General features: G+C 42.8%; 1 protein-coding gene across 1 annotated transcript in view; it reads left to right on the forward strand.

Annotated features, from left to right (window-relative positions):
• The first annotated feature begins 254 nt into the window (after positions 1–254).
• Positions 255–20,344, forward strand: part of LOC147208017 (glypican-6-like) — a 71,075-nt gene continuing 50,985 nt past the window's right edge. The window contains exons 1-2 of the mRNA XM_086107761.1: positions 255–852; positions 16,793–16,951. Of these exons, the coding sequence (XP_085963887.1) occupies positions 699–852; positions 16,793–16,951 (313 nt within the window). The 5' untranslated portion in view covers positions 255–698. The remainder of the gene's footprint in view (positions 853–16,792; positions 16,952–20,344) is intronic.

The following is a 20,344-nucleotide window of genomic DNA, read 5'->3' on the forward strand; positions in this document are numbered from 1 at the left end:
AGTTTATTTGGGGTATGTGAGTGTGGGGGGGGGGGGAATAATCGATTATCCCTCTTATGGATCTAATTAGATTGTGGACGCGTTCTTGAAGTTGTGGCCCGTGAATGGAGGAGTGGATCCGTCCGAAAGGTGGGCGGGAGATGATCCAGTGTCCTGATATGTTTGCAGCCGCCCACTCCCCCAGCGGACGCGTGTGCGCACCCCCAAGTGCGTCTGCGCGCATCGAGGATGCACAAGAACAGAGGAGAGCAGCGCGCGGGCCCGTTGGACGTTGGCTGCTTGCGCCGCCGCTCAAGTCTCGGCAACTCCACTCCACGTTTTGCCCTTGGCTTTTTTTTTTTTTTTTGCGTGCTCGCCGAGCCGCGCGCGTCTCATTTCCTCGTCACTCGATTCGCACTGACACGTCGGCGGCGGGACAAGTTGACATCACTTGAGCATCGCCGCTTCTCTCCGCGCTTCGTTGCCATCGGGAACCCGCGGCGAGTGCCTCGCACACGAGGGCAAGACGAGCCGCCCAGCTGACGATGAGGAGGACGGATGCCAAGTGGCGAGTTGTTGCTTCGCTTCTTTTTTAAGGCACATCCAGATTAATGATCGGAAACCTCTTCCGGGCATCCTTTCAAGATTTCTTTCCCCGCTCCGAGTGGATTTATCCTTATTGAGAGACACCATCGAGGAGTCCACGCTGTGGTTTTGCGATGTGGAGCCCGCAAGTGGTTGTGTGCACGCTGTGGCTGCTGCTGTCCACATCTTTCGGGGCCGAGAGCAAAGCTCGAAGCTGCAGCGAAGTTAGACAAGCGTTTCATGCCAAAGGATTCAGTCTTGTCAATGCGCCTCATCAGGAAATATCAGGTAAGGCTCACAGAAGGTCACCGCCACCACCACCACCATCATCATTTTCTTCCTCCCAATTGGCATGTGTCTTCCCCCCCGCAGTCACAGCATATAATGACAGCAACTGGGACACCCGCAGCCTTGCCCTGTCGTCGCCAGAAAAACGAATCACATCAAGTGTTGCCATTATCGCGGGCAAGTGCTTCCGCCTCACGCCTTTCCTAAATGAGTGCCGCGACTCTATCGATGAGCGTTCACACAAGAACAATGACAAGCCTGTAAGATTGATGGAAGCATGTTGGTCTGGTGTGACGCCTCTTAAAGCCTCCATTTAGGAAGAAGTCACACATCGGCATGTTGTTTCTCTGTTTTCAATAGTCTATTATTGTTTGACAGCTTGTGCATCTCTTAAATCTGATATGGAATAATAAGGTTGCTCATTTTAGAATCTGATATCGGTCGTCTTTTCAAAAGCGGTGAGTGTGCAACACGAGGATGATGCGCCATGAAACTTGAAATGTTTTCATTGCCGTCAACAAAACCGTCCCGGAGGTGTTCGTGTTGGGCTATTTTTGATCATTAGTCGTGGTTTAATCGTCCATGAACGAATACAAATGTTATATTGTGTTTCATGAGCTCCAGATGGTCATCAAGCCCACTTCGCCCACGGGGCAAACATTTTTAAATGCAATCTGTTACGAAAAGAAGTGAGCTGCCCACTTATAATTTGGAGCTGGCACCACTTGAGTATTTCACACAAGTCGTTGCTTCGACGGAAAAAACAGGCATGATGTGGAACTGGCAAGCGTACCTGTTGCTCATATGCAACAGAAGAACACGCAGCGGTGCCGTTTGATGAAACGCGGCACATAACATTTTTGGCCAGCAGGGGGCTGTCTGCACTCAGCACCAAATCGTCCCTCGGATGAGAAATTCTTCTCTATTCCTCAAGGCTACGGCTTAGTTTTTAATTCATGCTCTTTGGTGGAGCGCAGATATGAGGTTCCTATTATCTCTTGTGAGGCGGTAATCACATTTATGGTCAAAGGGAAGAAGATTAGTGGGCAAACATTGCGCGCTCCACATGTGGAAAGGAGGGACATGCAGAGAGAGGTCAGAAGTGAATCACTGCGCTGCCCCCTCACACACACACACACACAAACGAAAAATGCTCACACAATTGATGACTCACAGTAAGGATCATAGACGGACGGGCGCAGGGTTCATTTGCATGCTTTCTAAATGCATCCAAATGCACATCCAAATCCACTGAAGTCACTTTTGAACCTAATTCAATTTCCATGGTATAATTTCTCTTAAGTGTGTAATAACAGCTGGTCCCCACGCTGCTATTTTGATGTGTTCGAGTCGTTGGGATTTGTGAGGAATGGGTAACACTAAGTTTCAGGGAAGCGTTTAAAAATGCATGTTACAAGCTGAAAATCATCTCCATCTGGGGGGAATAAAACACTGATCATGAGGTCCGTTTTTTTATTTTCAGAAATTCCTCATGTGTTATTCATGTTGTGCAACTTTCCCAAAGTAAGTTAAATCTTGAGGGGATTTTTGCAGCTCTATCAAATTGAGGCAGAAATAATGTCCTCGCGCAATGGCCACTGTCAAATGTTTGAAGCCGACCTCATTTTTTTGCCACTCACTGACAGATCAAGAGAGTCATTCCATATTGAGCAAAGAAGATGTGCACTTTACAAGAACCGTGTGTCACGCGCCAAAGTAGAAATCCATCAGTGTTGATGCAGATCAAGAATAAATGTCGAATAAAACTGACATATGAGGTGCTTACTGATGTACGGAGGCGCACGAGATGAAGCCGATTCAGATTTGGATTTGTTCAGCGATGCCATTGTTTATCTGAGTGTCAGCATATTTGCCCAAAAATTTCAGACTTATAGAATTCAATTGACATTTCTCCCTCGTTATCACCAGCATTTTTACCCACACAATATGCACAGTTTGTTGTTGGACTTCGCTGTCTCCCATTAACCTTTGCGTCGATCCAACAGAGGTTATATAAGAGCCTCGGGAGAATTAGCTCTGCGCATCGAAACGTGTGGTAAACAGCATGAAGAGCATTAGTGCTCATCCCCCCTCATCAGCTGCTTTGTCATGCAACTGCTATGAAAACACAAGCGCTTAATACCTTTTGGCTACTTCAGTTTGCATGCTTCAATTTACATAAAATCATGATTTGGACAGCCCCCGTCCGTGCAAGTGACCGTTATGTCTGAAGTGACGAATAACGCCACGTGTTTGTGCAAACGTTGCACTTGTACGAGGGATCTTACATTCAATGTAAATAATGATCACGCTAATTTGACTGTATTCAAATTATATTAGCTGCGCTCAAGTCTAGCATTTGGGCTTTGGAAATATTAGCTTTGTGTTGATGGAGGATGACTTTCTAATTTAATTCTCCGTGTCATTTTCTTTTTTTTCCTTACGGGCCCTTTTTCTTTAGCACATTCATGTAGCTCAAATTGTCAAGTCCAACGATTCTGGAAATATGACGGGAGAGCTGAATGGCTCTCATGGGCTCCAGGTTCCTAAACCCCAGAGCATAAACAACCTCAGAGACCTAAAATCAGTTCTACCTGTGATATTATTTCCGACAGCTTTTAGGGTTGCATTTTTTTTCCACTGTTTTTTTTTTTTTAACAGATTGGATGTACACTCACTGTACAACTGCTCAATTGAATGAGATTTGATAGAGTACCGTATTTTCCGCACTAAAAGGCGCACCCCCTTCCATATTCTTCAAAGCTCACAGCGCACCTTACAAGTGAATGCGCCTTGTGTATGGTCATTACGGTAATATTTCGACCCCCAAAATAGCTCCTTGCTCGAGACATGCTGACAACGTAGCGTTCAAACTTAAGGCGATCGGTTACGCAGTTGAACACGGAAATAGAGCAGCGGCAAGAGAATTCAATGTTAACGAGTCAATATTACAACTTGCTGTTGGTTAAGTGAACTGTGTCACTGCTTTATGAAATAAGTTTTTCTGACGCCTGATCGTTCTGTTGGTGTTTCCTTGAGCGTAGCACCATCTAGTGGATGCATTGTAGATTGCGTCATATAATGCGGTGCGCCCAATGTATGAAAAAAAATTACAAAATAGGCCATTCATTGAAGGTGCGCCTCATACAGTAATCCAGTGCGCCTTTTAATGTGGAAAATACGGTTTCTTAAATGGTCTTTGACTGCATAGCTATTGTCGCGACAGCAGTTTTCAGTGACTCGATCGGGTCAGGTCTGTCAGTACGTAACTTCAAATGTGCCAGACTTGATGTGAAATCCATGACAACAAAACAGGAACAATGTGTCTCTTTTCCCTGCTCTGGCAGGGGGCTGATATCCTGTACTTGCAAAATGTGTTCATTCACGCAAAATAAGAGAATGATTAGTTATGTAATTAATTGCAAGCATCTTATCCAGTACTTCCTCTCTCTAAGCACTTTTGTGATTTTTTTTTTTCCCTTACTGCACAGTAAAGCGATGAAGAAGCGTTAGAACCATGACTTTGTTGCTTGTCAGAATTTGTATTCCAGCCGGGGAAGTCCAAGCGGTGGTCTTTAAACACAGTTCCTGAACTTTACGAACACTTGATTAGTAATCAAGTTGCGTATGTTGACAATGCAGTATCACCTTCCTGTTACACAACGCTAGCGCCCAAATGTGATTAGGGATATACTGCAAGCGTGTGTCGGATGTTTATCCTTGTGCGCGACTCACATTGCCACTTTATGAGCTGCTCTTTGTTCAAAACAGCCCCTGGATACTCCGAGGCACTTCACATAAACGTCTACTCGAAAGAGCAATCTCACAGGTGAAAGTAACTCTTTAAAAAGCATTGAAACAGCATCGCATGTTGCACTACTGTTTCTTGAATGACAATTTCACTTTTCTTCTCCCGGAATAACAAATGACCTCTGGGGTTACTTCAAAGTTCTGTAGCTTGAGTAGTCTCTGTCGACAAACGTGGAAGAGATTTCATGTTTGACGGTCTAAGTGTTTGCCAGTTCATCGTGATCCTTTGACAGCAAATTTGCGAAATAAGATGCTGGCAACACTGACTTGTGGTAGGAATTGTGGCGGCATGAGGCGGTCTTAAGGACACAACAAAGCGCAGCGCAGCGTCGATGAGCCTAATTGAGTGTCGCGCCTGGTGGCTTGTGGGGCGCAAGGTTATTGTGGCTCTCTAAAACGTATGACCCCCCCCACCCCCACTGAAAACTAACACTGAAAAAACATTTTAATGAACAAAATAGAAAAAAGATGTTTAACCCCCCCCCGTAAATTAACTGAAACTGTCTTCCGTATAACGAACAAACTGCAACTAAAGTGTCCCTTGTTTTCATCTGTCAATTAATATCACACTTTTGGAGTTGATTTATTTATTTATTTTTATTGCTGTATGACCATCCAAAAGAAGGAAAGTCAAATAGTCGATTGAGAATTGTAGTTTATTTTACTTTCTTACACAGTACTTTGTGACCTTTTTTTTTCTTTTAAACTTGCACTCCATCTCAAAAAACTAAAGCTAATATTAAAACTAATAAAAACTCAACTAAAACCAAGCACGAGTCAAAAAATAAAAAATGACAAGCCCATTCTGAAAACGAACTAAAACTGACTGAATTTAGAAACAAAAGTCCAAACGAAATACAAACTGAACTGCAACAAAAAATCCCCAACTATTCCAACCCTGGTGGGGTTGGGATTTTGCCACCCGCATCATCTGACCGGATCGCGCCCAATTACAGAGTTATGTGGCGGAGTGATTTCAGAGCGAAAAGAGAGCTTCGGATAAACCCACTCGCTTTTTCTTGCTGCCCCTCGTCAGGTCCTCCGAAGCAAAAGTAACAGCAGGGCTTTGCACTTGGCCTGGCCATTCTAGTAGATGCGCTTACACAGCCCCCCCCCCCCCCCCCCCAAAAGAACAAATAAATTTGAAAAAACTACATTTGTAAAACAGTTAAAAGCTATATCTCCAAAATTGAGTACTATGTGGTTCTCACTCTTTGCACAACTTTTCAGAAAATGATCCTCAATCATGTACTGTATTTAAATTTGCAACTCATTTCATCTCACAGTCATAAAACTGTTGCATATTAAATTTCATATGCACAATCTGCAGGCTGTTTTTTTTGTTCTTAAAGCCTGAAATGCTCTTGACTATGCCAAGTTGGAAATAGGTCTCCTTGCTGTGTACATTTTCAGAGAGAGCCGTTAATGAGATGTGGGTCACATTAGCACGGCATCCGCGCGCGTGTTTGCGTGAGGCACTTTCATTTCCTGGGTCTTGTTTCATTTCGGTTTGCTTACCAATGCGGCATTGGACTATTTTTGTTGACTTTTTTTTCCCAAGGTTAGAAAGCCGGTGTGTGTGGTACATTTCAATGAGTTGGAATGCAAATGGGCTTCACTTGCAAACTACTTTTGTGCCTTCTCAAGTGACCCGAGTTAGCGCTCAACCGAGTTTGACAAATGCACCTCAATCACCGGACCGCAGTTCTCACTGTCGTGAAAGAAAAAAAACAGATCTCAGTCAAATGTTCATTCAGACGGAAATTTTCATGACGTGTCATTTTGATCGATTTCATTCAAATTTGAAAACAGTCAATTACGCTCCATTGAAACGATGGCTCACGATGGCGAGTTACGTTTAAAAGTTATCGGTGCTACCAAATCCCATTGTACAAAGCTTCTTATGAAATCATGCGCGAATAAACGAATCAACCGATCTTCCATTCCTTTTATGCACGTTTTGTGACGTTTTAACACAAAGCCCTCCCCGTTAAAGACGGCAATCGTTATCAAGGACATCGTTGAGATGAAGAACTTTCAAGTGCCGGTTCTGAGAAATGACTTCTAAAATCACAAAGGACTAAAACTAAGCAATTAAACGCAATTATCCGGCATAATGCATATCGTGTTGGGAGATTGCTCAGTGATTGGCGAACGGTTCGCAATTCTTGGTTACAGCTCGAAACGCAACTGACTCACACTACCATGAATGAGCTCTGCGCACAGGCGGCTGGAGGAGCCGTGTGTCAATTGTTTTTTACTTCGGCTTGAGTTTGTTCATTTGTAATCTGAAAATTGTTTTGGGCAGGAGAAAGAATGAATGACTGTAGTTTGTATGGGCTGCTGGATTTCTGAAAGCTCTTCTCAGCGCCAAGACATTTTTTTTTTCCCCGAGTCGTACGAATAGCCTCCAGATAGCATATGGGCGGCTACAATACAACACTTTGCCTTGCTTTCAATCAACTGGTAAACCAGGAGTGAATGTGAGGTTTGCAGATTTTTCTACCCTGCGAAGCCTCCTGAATGGCGAGAAAATAAACAATGTGTTTTTGAAAGCATGTCCCGGGATGTGATTTAAAGCCAACGCACATACTGTAAATCGTGGTCGAAAAACATGTCGGATCCACACAACACGGCGCCATGGCTATGATACAGCCCCTTTATAATCAAAGCTTTAAAATGTTGGGTTACATTTCAAAGGCAGTTCATTCGACGTGAAAGACTGCACACTTTGATGCTGACAGCCAGACACAGTTTCCATCACTTTTGAACCAACTAGGCTTTCTCAAATGTGCTGTTTTAGCCGGCCAATTGTGGTTGTGACGTCACTTCGGTCACAAGTGGAGCGTTTACCAGCTTGTAGGTTGCGGTAGTTTGGCTTGGCGTGCTCATAGCCGCGCCTCAGCAGCGACATCAATGGAATGCAAAGCACTTTGTGTCTTATCTGTTAAATATGTAAGCTTATGTTATATTATTAATGATCATTTTATGTTTGAGCATCATATTATTTTATGTTAAGATGACCTAAATTACATTCTGTTGTTTAATAATTGCTTTGACATGTTTTTATGTTGATAGCTTCTGATTGGCCGAAGAAAAAGAAAGCAAGAAGTGAATCGTTTGCCGAGAAGGGCGTGTTTTCGATCGTACAGCAGTGCAGATGTTTTGAAATAAAACCGCGCTCAAATGCAGCCCATCTCTCCTTTTGCCGTTTCTTTATCCATACTTATGATAGGTAACATTTTTGTGAATATTCCAGATTATTTTATGAGCGTAGGTGAGATAGTCCCTGCTTTTGTCTTTTTAATTTAGAGCGTTGATGGACTTTGTGTGTACAATGGCCGCTTGTTTAGGGCATTTCTCAGCGCTCAGAGACTTTATACCTCTGGATGGACTCCCAAGCTTGACACGAGACTGATGGAGAAATGATTTAGTGTGCTGGTGGGAAACCTCGAGGGTTCAACAGAGGTGTCAAAGCTGCAAATACCTTTCACACAGGGGACTTTTTATTTTTGTTTTTCAGTGCTCATGGCTGACTTAACATGCCAAATTAGACTCTCCTCAGTGATTTGGAAGTAAGCAAGCATTTGGCACAAATAAACAAGGTGTATCAAAAGTGTCACGGAAACATCCGGTGCTGTCAAAAACAGCAAAATCCCAACCAATGGTTGTAAACAGTCACCACGGAATGGAACAATGGTCTACAGTGTGTATTTGCAATGATGTGTTTGTACATCCGTTTCATCTTCAGGGCATTCAAATGTCAGATGTTACCGCCTTACCTAAAAAACAAAACAAAAATGTACTCAATGATACACCTTTTGAAATTCATATTTTCCAATAGTATATCACTATATGCATCGTTTCAAATGTACTTGTGGTTAGAAAGTGAAGCGTGTGGAGTCTCTGTTGCTGCAAATCAGGAATGTTGTCAATGAATGAGGCAATCATTTTCCGCTCCAATATTTCTCACCTGCTCCCTTGCTTTACTTATATTACGTATAGTTGTGATTTTTTTTTTTTTTAAGAGTGGATCTACACTGAAAAGAATGTCGTGCTGACTTTAATGAATTTTATTTTGTCAAGTGGTTGCACAAAATAAAATCACCTTAACCCAGAATTCTTTTTGTTGTTGTAGACTATACATCTTATCTGGATCAGCTTTTATTTTTTGTGCAACCACTTAATGAAAGAAAATTGATTAAATTCAACCAGCATCTTTTTCAGTGTAGACATTTTTTTGGACTGCCGACTGGATGAAGGTAATTTCAGTTCGCTAATGGCACCCCCTGTTGTATTATTTAGATGCGAGTTAATGAGACGTTAATTTATTTGTCGTAAGGTGTTTAAAACCATGGAAATGTGTATTTTTTTTTATTTGGGCTGGTGTGTAAATGCACTGTAATGATGGTAAAGGAAGGAATGAAAACAATGAATGTATGAAGCACTTTGGAGAAAGTTTGCTCTTCACTCACATTCTCTCTCTTATCCACTTGGGTCACTTTCCACAACAGCATTGCATGCATCACTATTTACTAATTCCCCAAAATGCAGGCCTGGAATGCTACAGGCAAGTCCTTGTTACAAAAAAAATGTAAAAAGTTATCGCAATTATTTGAGTTCATGACCGCGTCTGGCATGATCCCGTTGGTACCCGAGGGTGAGCTGACTAATTGAGATCTTCCCAAGTCTAATTGGCGTTATTTTTATGTTGATGCAAAAAGGTTGAGAGCGGATCTTAACCTCAGGTCAAATTGCTCTTGGTTTAATTAAAATATTTAATAACGGGCTTTGCTGAAAACTCTCAAGAGGACACGAAGCTCCTAAATACTTTGGAGGTCGATGGGTATTCTCTGACCCAGCGTCGCCTCATTGCGAGAGAAGATCTCGCCTGATTTTCTATCCATCCTGTCTTTGTGGGGAACTGCACGCTTGCTCCCTTAGACTCAACATGCTGTCCCCTGAGCTCTGTAGTCCTGATAAGCAAGTCAGTATTTTTGGTCCAGCGGGTTACAGTTTGGAGTGGAATGCGCAGCAGTTAATTGGCACTCACAATAGCTAATAGCGGGGAGCGAACGGTTAAGTGAGCTCGACTTCTTGATGTAGTTTCATGGCATGAGACAGACTTGTTACCAAGACACCTGGGAACCGTGGGCGGAAAATGCATAATGCAGGATGTTTCCTTCCAGAGCTTCAGTGCTCCACTAAACTAAGATATTACGCAACAATTGTCGCCTGACACGTATCTTAAAGGTTAATGTCTTAATGAAGTGCAATGTAGCCCATTGACAACTTCAAACACAATATCCGCTGAGTATCTTTCTGACAGTTTCAATTGTCTTTGTAAAGTTTCAAATACCCCCCCCCCCCCTCCCATCTCATGAATTAATATTTAGAGCGGAAAAATGTGAGTCATGTAAAAAAAAAAGAAAATCAAAGTGTTGTCTTAAGTGATGAAATGTTGCACACTCATCTCGTCCCAACGATTCATTTGGAAAATGTAAGAAATGTTTCAGCGGCGAATGAAATATTTTACTTTTTGCTTGCCGTTGGCACATTTTTGTCCTTTGGCTCCTGCTGGAATTTGAATTAGAGCCAAGGATTGCTTCTCCCAGGATCCTGCTGTCTCCCGTCTCCCGTTTGAATTGGTAAATGAGTGGGCTGGTCATCTCCCACCCTGGGGCTCTACCTCAGGCTCTTCAGACCACCAGCTGTTATGTTTAGACCTCAGTCGTACACCAGCATGAGTCTAACCTCCGGATGTGCGTTGTCCTCAAGAGCCAAGATAATGTCAAGCAATTGAGCCGAATGGCGGAAACTCTGAGAGGAATTGCAATAAAAGAGACTCGAGGCTGTTGAATGTAAATTGTCATTCTATAGGAACACTGATACAAACATTTACGCTGCCATAATTCATCATTTCCATGTTTTCGGCGTGTTTTTATTGGGTCGGACAATGATATTTGCATCACATTCAGGGCTAAGTTTATGTTCATGTCATTTCGTTGCTTGAGCGTGACTTGTAATATCATGCACGCAATCTCCTAGAAGATTGTTAGAATACTGCAGGATGCCCATGAACATTGCTTCAGTCGCAAGTGAAATTGTGCCATACAGAGTGTGCCTTTTCATCCTTTTCCCCAAATGAGTAATAATATCTCATTTAGGCCACGCTTTTCACCAGAGAGTCTGACGGATGCAAAATGAAATGCTTCGAGCATTCCTCATCTTTGGGGAAATTCTACAAAATGTGTACTGGAAGACGAGTCTGACGGGAAAACACGTGGCAACCACATGAAGGCGTTGGCTAAATGATTACTTTATAAGGGAACCAAACACAATTTAAAAAAGAAGAGAATACAGTCGACCCTCAAGGTAGATAGCGAATCTGTACGTTCTAACGGTAGTGCCTTGTAACCAATAAAATGGCCGCCAACTACGATGTATAAGTACAGACATTATGAACATTTATGTAACGCCTATACTCGTTATCACTTCCAATAGCCATTTTAGGTGAAAGCAAAATAGACCGTTAGCAACTGCTCTTTGTAACGATGAACCAACTCATATTAAACCTCTACATATTCGTTAGGTCCCACCCCGGAATGTGTTTAGTTCCCCTTTAAGTAAGCACACAACAAACGTGACCTCTTTTCAGAGACGTCCAGCACTTATGTGAGTTGACAATAACGTCAGAAAAATTCAGGCCTGGAAGTTACTTGAAAGTGGGGGGGGGGGGGGGGGGGGGAATTCCTTCAGCACCCTCCGAGGGTGGTAAACATATGGCAGGAGCAACGGTGGGAGTTATCTGTGCCATCTTATTTGGACACATTCAATTCGGGTCTCAAGCCCCGGTGGAATCGGTTGAAAGCGGGTGATGTGGGTGATGGAGAGGCGATCCAGATGGCAAAGCGGCACGGAGATCAATCACTCCTGATGCATCCCCCCCGCCCCCACACACACACACTTCAACATGCCGACAGATGTGATTTAGCGCAGTAATTGGGTTTCCTTCCACTTCTTGCATTTCTGTTGACAAGTAATAATGGCCCATAAGGCATATGTATAACACTCGCTTATAAAAACTCAATCTTTATGAGTTCATTTATCGACGAGAGGATAACTGTCAAGAATCCGATTGCACTCAAAGCTTCTGGGGAGGCCCCGTCATTACTGCTTTATTAGGATAAGCGCCACAGAAAATGGATGAATGGACATTTATGGTCTTGGCTTTGAATTTTCTAGACGGTATGTCAATAAGCATGAACAAGCGTGTAGACCCTGCCCCAAAAATAACTTCAGCTTAAAGTAACACTCACAAATCACTCACCCCGATTGCTGTTTGCGTGTTATCAAGTTGATTTTACCAACCCCCAGCTAACCTGAGCCAGTGGTTGAACAAAGTCTCTTGTTGCGCAGACCTCAGCCTTTCTAATTGGCAATGAGCTACTTTCCGTTTTTAGCCTTGCACTTTGTTTTGACCGCTAGTCTTTATTCACAGTCTTCATTGTTGCTCCACTTCAAGTGAACTTTCAGCGAAAATGTTCAAACGTTGTTCGGATATATTTTTTAATAGGCTATCTTTTTTTTATGATGGTTTTTCCCTTCTTATAGCTCGGAGGCAAAGGTGTCAAGTATTCATTTGTTTTTGTTTTCAAATGTCATGAGTGAACCCCCCCCCCCCCCCCCACACACACACACACCCAATTGCGCTTGAGTCACACATTTCACAGACAACAGTGTCAACCTTTTAATTGGTGCTGAGCCTCAGAATCCATTTTAAGCTCGACTATATAGTCCAATCATTACAGCACTATAATTATGAATGTCAGCTGATGATAAAATTGCTGCCAAGTGAGAAAAATTGTCACATCTAACATGTCCAGTCGCATACCAGAAGCCCATGTGTTTCATAAAAATAACGAGCAATTCTTCAAATCACACAATTACGGCCATTTCACATTTGACTGTGCGCCCCATTAGAGTCAAGTAAAGATTAAAGTTAATTTTTCCGCTAGACCGGCCGGATTGGCCAGTCAATTGTCTACAGGGGCCATGTGATAAACTGTCGGGTTTGTCGGGGGCCATACCAACATGTTCAGATGTTTTTGTTTGTTTGTTTGTTTTGGTGGGGTTGGGGGTGAAAAGGGTTCTGTCGTCCCAGGCCTGGATAAAAATAATTAACCTGATGAAAGAAGCAGTCCATCGTGTCATCTTTTGCGAGTAGCAATGATGCTAACGCCGTACGTGGGATCATAACTTCAAAAAGATTCTGTTTACATTATTGTTTTTTATAATAATGTATTTATTGTTCCTTCTTGGTCCATTTATTAGTAGTTCACTCTGTTATTTTAATTTATTCTACATTTGTTGTGCCGTAGAATACACAGTTTGAAACGAATGAACGTGAATAAATTGCAGAATGACTCATGATCTATCATTATCTTTGTTGTCAGTACCAGTGCTTTAGAAGTGGCTATCAAACAACGTTTTTACAAACAATTTTAGCGGCCTAAAACTAGATTGTGGTTTATCGGTTGACCTCAGGGTCTGCTAAAATCATTGGCATGCAGAAAATGTTCCCTTTATGAATGCAGACAAGAGTGGTCAAGGGACAGACCAGATGGTGAGGAACATCTGCTTGTTGCCCTTTGGCCAGGTAGACTAATGAATCCTTGTGGGACTTAATCACACTGTCCATTATCACGCATGGGAATAAAAGCCACTTTTTGTTATTGTTATGATTGTATTTTCTTGTCACAGCAGCAAACTTTGTAAAGGTTTATGATTATATGAAGTGCGCAGCAGTGGTTCAGCCCGTAAAAGGCTTGTCCCTTCCGCTTCAAAAACTACTTCAGATTTTAAAAATGAAATAAAAATAAAATAATAATAATAATAGCATTGGGAGTTGTTTCATGATTTCTGAGGAACGATTTATTCCACCGTAGCTCTCTACGGTGGAATAAATCGAGAGAGAGCGAAAGAAAGAGAGATTAGAATGGCCTTAACTATCAAACTAAAATAGCTTCATAATCACATGACTCCGGATTAAGTAAAGAGTGTAACACAGATGAAATGTAGGTGATGCCGGCAAAGCTTCTGCTAAAGATAAATCTGTGTCGGCTGGCGGAGAAACAGAGGCGGCAGTCCTGACATAACATGTCCATCTTCTTTGAATCCATTGACACTGCCGTCAGCGTTGTCACTCAAGCGAAAGACTTCTATCCAGTTTGTCTTTCATGCTCACTCATTGAAATTGAACTGAACACCCTCCCACACCGCCACTGCTTGTTCTTTTGTAAACTCAAAACACCCAAATACAGAACTGACGGATCATATTCAATCTGTAGCAACGAAATGTGTGGGGGCCACTTTGGACGAACACGAGTGCAGAGTGAGAAACGTGGTCACAGTCACCATTTGGCAAAGCGTTTTGACAGATGCCGGCGTTGTATTCCGGGCACCGTCCCACTTTGCCATTTCACCCGTCGATGCTGCTCCGGTTTCCGTACCGTTCTTGGCCAATCAACCGGGATTTGGTTTTTTAATGACGGGTGAATTCTTCAGCGGAATATCATCCGTGAACTTGCATGTCCTCACACGGATCATAAAAAATTTATATGCGGCGCCGCAACATAACGGATAATGATCCAAAACGAGAGCCGCATCAAAAGTTCTTCCTTTATGAAGTTAACTCGGTCGACGCTGTGTCACCAAAACGGTACAAACTGTTACCACTTGTGTAATGTCATTCGACACCATGGCACAGTACGGTCATAATAATGAACATCAACACTCAAACCGTGGCGCAATGTGCTGAATATACCTGTAAGTCAAAATAAATAAATAAAAGGAATTTGGGATTTCTTTTGAATCCAGGTAACGCAATGCCGACTACTGTCGGCATACTTTTCCAGGAGACAAATTGTCACAGACCTTGGCGCACGGTTATTGCATATGGAAGGAAAACACGCGGTCGCCCGTGCGTGTCCGAATCAACCGCCGATTTCATGCGCTGCAGTGTGAAGTAGAAAAAGACCATTTGGATAAGGGGGCCGCGGACGAGGGCGCAATCACGGCACGTCTGATCACTTTGGAGGAGCAAAGGTAAATCGTGGCGGAGCATGACAATGGCTCATCAAAAGCAAGTCTGCTTGTTTCCTCTGCAAATGACTTTTCCGTCTGCAGGTGCGCCGGTGTGGGACGCGATCACGTGGCACACGTGCGCTTCAAATTAGTCAGAACGATCTTGCGGGAGTGTGCATGTCGTTTTTTGCACCGGACTGAGACATCTGAAGCAGCAGGTCATGCGTAGAACAGAAAATGTGCCATACAGACAGATGAAGCTGCAATAGGAGCGCATTACATGAAGTCTATCGACTAATTTTAATTTGTAACGGCACTGTGGGGTGACAATTAATCGAGGGCTATAATTCATGGAGTACATTTCGTTCCGTTGCACGAAACCTTCATCCATTCCTTGTCCTCATTTGGGTGAGCCGAAACCGATCTGAGCTGACTTGCCAACTTTGCGACTTTCTCGCAATATTTAGCGAGTTTTCAGACCCCTTCTAGTGACTTTAAAAGAAAACCAAAAAAGCGACACGCGACTTCTTTCTGGCGTTACGGTAATCTCCCCCCGTTTATCGCGTGAGGTTACGTTCCGAAAAGAACCCGTGATGAGTGAAATCCGCAAAGTTGTCATCTTTATTTCTCACCCAGCGCCACCTCTATTTTTCATTGTGTTTTTATCCGCCGGTATCGCGGTCGATCTGACGAATAAGACCTCAAATCACACGATCCTCTCTGTCAGTATCAAAAAAGGAATGTCAAGCATTTATATTCCATAAAAATAGAACGGCGGGACTTTGAGAGGCTCTGCTTTTGAGGAAGGTTCCGCTTTTCAAAATGAAGAAACTGTCCATGCGCTGCAAGAGCTGGTCATTATGATGACATAAAAAAAAAAAAATTAAAGAGAGAGCGCTTCATCTTCTACCTCAAACGGGAGTTTTCGAGTCAGATATGCTGTGAGCTTGCTGCTATTGACAGCTTGCTTTCCAATTCCATCTTTGGTGCAACACAGTCAAGTAGAACAGAACAGACAGGCCTGCACGCCATCGAGACTTGAACAGGATTTGGCCGAAGATGCGTTTATATTTCCATTTTCCACAGGAGTTGTTTTTTTTGGGGGGGGGGTGGGTCAAATCTTCAAATATTGATTTTCTGCAGTTTCGCCATTGTTGCCGTGAGGTTCCAATTGGAAGCACTGTAATCTCTTTTTTTTAAACCAACAATGAAAATGGGGGGCGGGGGGCATAAATGGATTCTTGTCATTTTTCTTATTTAATTGCTGTAATAATTTTCACACTTTGATGATGATCATCTCAATATATTCCATCTCGAGTCATAATTATTGTTGAAAGGATTGCCTCGCTATTCAATCTTCTAAAATTACACATGAAATCTATCCTTGTCACCCTTATTCTTTTATTACACACTCACCCTCTCTTAAATGGAAGAACACGGATAACATCGGTTTTTGCCAATAAGGAATTTAAGTCTGGCTTTGGTTGAACGCCCTGCGTCAAGATGGGCGTTTCGGTGTCCTTTGACATCGCCCGGTGCACGTGACAACTTGGTAACTTGAAAATCAGTCGAAGCATGATTTAAAAAGCATAAAAATATGCTGTTCAACATCACAATTAAAGAAACATTTTAGTCCATTATTGTGGGTCTTTTAATGTTTCTGATGCGACTTTTTTTTTTTCTTTTGGTCTACTTGATTTTGCTTGTTCACACCCGCAAAACAATTTGTATCATACCAAAGATTGTAAAAATAAGCCCCCCAGCTCCACAGTTTATAAATGCACCGCTTTTCATTTGCGCTCCATTGCTGGTGCTGTCATTCTCCGCCGAGAATGCATGTGCACTTGCAGGTCGCTCATCCTTGGCAATTTGTTACAGTCCTCATCTGACGGAATGGAAAAAACAAACAAAAACAAAACATCACAACCTCGTGTTGTGATCAAAGACGCAGCGCAGGCCTTTGAAAAAAAAAAGTGACTGCAGTGGTTGTGATGAATGTACAAACAATGTTGTTGTTTTTTTTTTCTTTTTTATTGTCTCTCAGGTGAGCACCTGCGCGTCTGTCCTCAGGGATACACCTGCTGCACATCCGACATGGAAGACAAGCTCAACCAGCAGAGCAAGATGGAGTTTGAGAAGTTGGTGGAGGAGAGGAGCCACAACATGAGAGCGACATTTGTTTCCAGCCATAAAAAGTTTGACGGTAAGCCACGGGGAGGAGGGGGGGGGGGGGGGGGGGGGTGTTATTTCGTCGCTTTCATTCGATATAGCTGAGAGACACAAATGACTTTTTCCAGACACTCTCAGCGAATGTATTCACGCGAGTCTGGTCAGACTTGGAGATGCCGCCTCCTGATGGAATGAGTAATAATTACCGTGACGAGTATTTAATAAGATATGGGCAGACGGCTTGGATTGAAGGGTTCTCGCTCTTTCATCGATGTTATCCTGTCTGCTACATTGGTCGGCGTGTTCCTTTTTAGACCTCGAGACATATGCTGGCTTGGTCTCATTATTCGAATGGATTTCTTCTTTTTCCTCTCTCTTGACTGCTCCCCATTAGGGCTTTATGATAATGGCAGCTTCATTTGAAGGCACAGTAAAATAAATAAATGCAAGTTTCTATTTCTATCAGTTTTCAATCAAACATGCCCCGATGTATAATTGCACAGTGAGTACCCAAAGGCTATTTGAATAAAAATGCCGTTTGCACCGGTCGGAAAAAGAAAACACTGTTATTTTGTACTTATAGCCACCGTGATACAAGGCATTGTGCGGAATATCATTTGGATCATATTAGACCTTAAGTCATGGAGACCCGTGACAATGAATTCTCCACATTATTTGTTTTTAGCAATGCTATGCCCCGAATAACAAAATATGGTCAGAGGCTACAGCGATAAACAGGTCTCGTTATGTAGTCAAAGCGTTTGTCTCCAAATGTTAATAACCTGCTTGTTTGAAATGTGCATGCTGCATTTTTTTCATGCATGCCGATATTGTAGTTAGTCACTTTACATAACAACGTTTTCAGCTCCCTTTTTTGTTGTACATCCGTCCATCCATCCATTTTCTAATCTGTTTATCCTCACGAGGGTCGCAACGGGCATGCTGGAGCCTATCCCGGCTGTCTTCGGGCAGTAGACGGGGGACACCCTGAACCGGTTGCCAGCCAATCGCAGGGCACCCAGAGACGTACAACCATCCGCGCTCACACTTACACTTAGGCACAATTTAGAGTGTTCAATTAACTGAGTTTGCATATTATTGGAATGTGGGACGTCACGCGTCTTTCCCCATACCTGGTTGACGCTCGTATGGCCGATCGTGAACAGCATCTTTGGATTGGTGGTCCTCCTTGGTTAGAAGGGGGACACAAGGGTGTTTTCCAATTACAGGGGGGCGGGGGGGGGGGGGCAGCACTCTTGAGCCTGGCCGGTCAGGTCTACGTGGTGCTGGGAAGGAAGGTTTGACGACACGTCAAATCTCAGATTCATGAAGGGGGGAGCAGTGTGATTTTCCTCTTGGCCGCAGAACAGTGGACCTTTTAGCTTTTTAGCTGCGACCCCGCCCCTGGAAGTGCACAGGAGTTCTCCGAAACAGTCTCCATGCGAAAAAATTGAAATTTTACGATAATTACTTTCCGATATTTTTCATCACAACCGTCCTCTTATTAAAGTAAAATGCCGTTGTCAGAAAAAAAAAGTTCAAATCCTCAACCACATATACACACAGACACGGACGGAAAAACCATATCAAGGAGCCGCCATCGCTACCAAGTTCCCCCCCCCCCCCCTACACCCCCCAACCCCGTGCAGCACCACCAAAAAAAAGCAGATCTCAGTGCAGCACGTGAATAAGATTTTAAGAAATTAAAACAGTAGTCAAGACGAATAAATATAAGAAATACATTAAATAGGTCTTCATTAAAACATGAAGCGTCTCTGAGGCCCTGAGGCAGGCTTTTCCACAAACGGGGGCCGTAAAACGGGAACGGTGCCCTCGCCGTGAATGTGTGTCCTGACTTTTGGAATGATTAAAAAGGCCAATACCGGAGGATGTCAGAGCCCGCGAGAGTTCATCCGGTAAAAGTGGTTCGGAGAGATATCAAGGTCCTCGACCATGAAGACATTGAAACACCAGCAATTCTACTTTCAAATCAATCCCGAAACACACAAGGAGAGATTTGAAAATTGGACTAATATGCTCCCACCTTCCAGTCCGTAGTAAATGCAGACATGAAATGCTTTTTATTTTATTAATTTTTTTTTTTTTAAGCAAACCCAGAAAGCAAGGCATGACAGTAATCAATTCGATTGGAGATGAAAGCATGCGTTACTGTCTCCGTGTTGGACAGAGAGAGAGAAAAGGGCAGACTTTGGCGATGTTCTTCAAAAGACCGATTTTTTTGTTGCATTTTTAATATGTGTAATAAAAGTGAGCTCAGAGTCCAGAAAACACCCAGATTTTTTTTCCTTTTTTTTTTACCTGAGGTGAGGCGTGTAAAGATAGTGTTTGTATATTAGTTGTTTTTTTTTTTTCTCTCTGGGCCTCAGGACCAATGATTACAACTTCACGTCCCCGAGGACTCATTCACACGTCTGCCATTTCGAATCTTTCAGTTATAAGAGACAAATTCCACACCGATTGTTCCATGGCACACGAGATGTCCTGAAAATGAGGCAGACTTCTTTTTTGTACAATCAGTCACAAGAAAGTCCAGGTTTGAGTTTAGAACAGGCAATGGTACCACCAAACAGTCGTTTTTGTACTAGGATCTTGTGTTACATCTTGTTGTCAACCCAAAGGTTTTTATCACTTTAAATTTGAGTATTTTTAATAAAAATAAATAGTTTTTGTCCAGCACGCGAGTAGATTGCTTCGTTACGCTGTGTTAGTTTGTATGAGTACTATAAGATGCATCTTGATTGAGATCGTGCTTTCACAACAGCTGCAGCTGTAGCAAAGCGCTTGACAGCCCAGTAAACCTAAAATAACAAACAACACATAACATAAGACACGGACAGTCATGCAATTCCAATGACTTTTCCTACATACGCTTTGTTGATTATAGATGAAAGAGGAGACGTCAAGTTAAAATGCGCACACATTGGCGACAAACTATGTTTGAAAGTAAATAAGAAGCTGTAGTTTCTTGAGGCCAAACAACGGCAAAGCAGTTTTTGTGAGCCTGTCCAAGAACATTGGTCACATCGATTCTTCATTTCCCAGAAATTTTAGCATCTCACAAACTCTTCCCATTCATAATTCGCGGTTATGTTCAGTGAAGTATTTGCTAAGTCAAATGCCAACAACTCATAGCTAACATCAAATGGTTCCATCGGTCTCCAAGGTCCTCATTACGCTCCTCTCCCAGTTTGGCCGTGAAGAGATGAGCCAAAATGATAATTACCATTTTGTCATCGTAGATAAAACAAATGATGTGTTTACCTTCGTATCGGCCATTCGGAATATTTGCATTATTATTCTTAATAATGTTGTTTTCAGCTTTGGATGGCTTTATGGATCTAACGATGATCTACTCTTTGTTTACGTTGAAGTTTATGGCGCGATTTGCAATTAAGATCCTCCTTTG

This window comes from Hippocampus guttulatus, chromosome 3, assembly GCF_054856545.1.
Source record: "Hippocampus guttulatus isolate MCC_2025c chromosome 3, RoL_Hgut_1.0, whole genome shotgun sequence".
NCBI lineage: Eukaryota > Metazoa > Chordata > Actinopteri > Syngnathiformes > Syngnathidae > Hippocampus > Hippocampus guttulatus.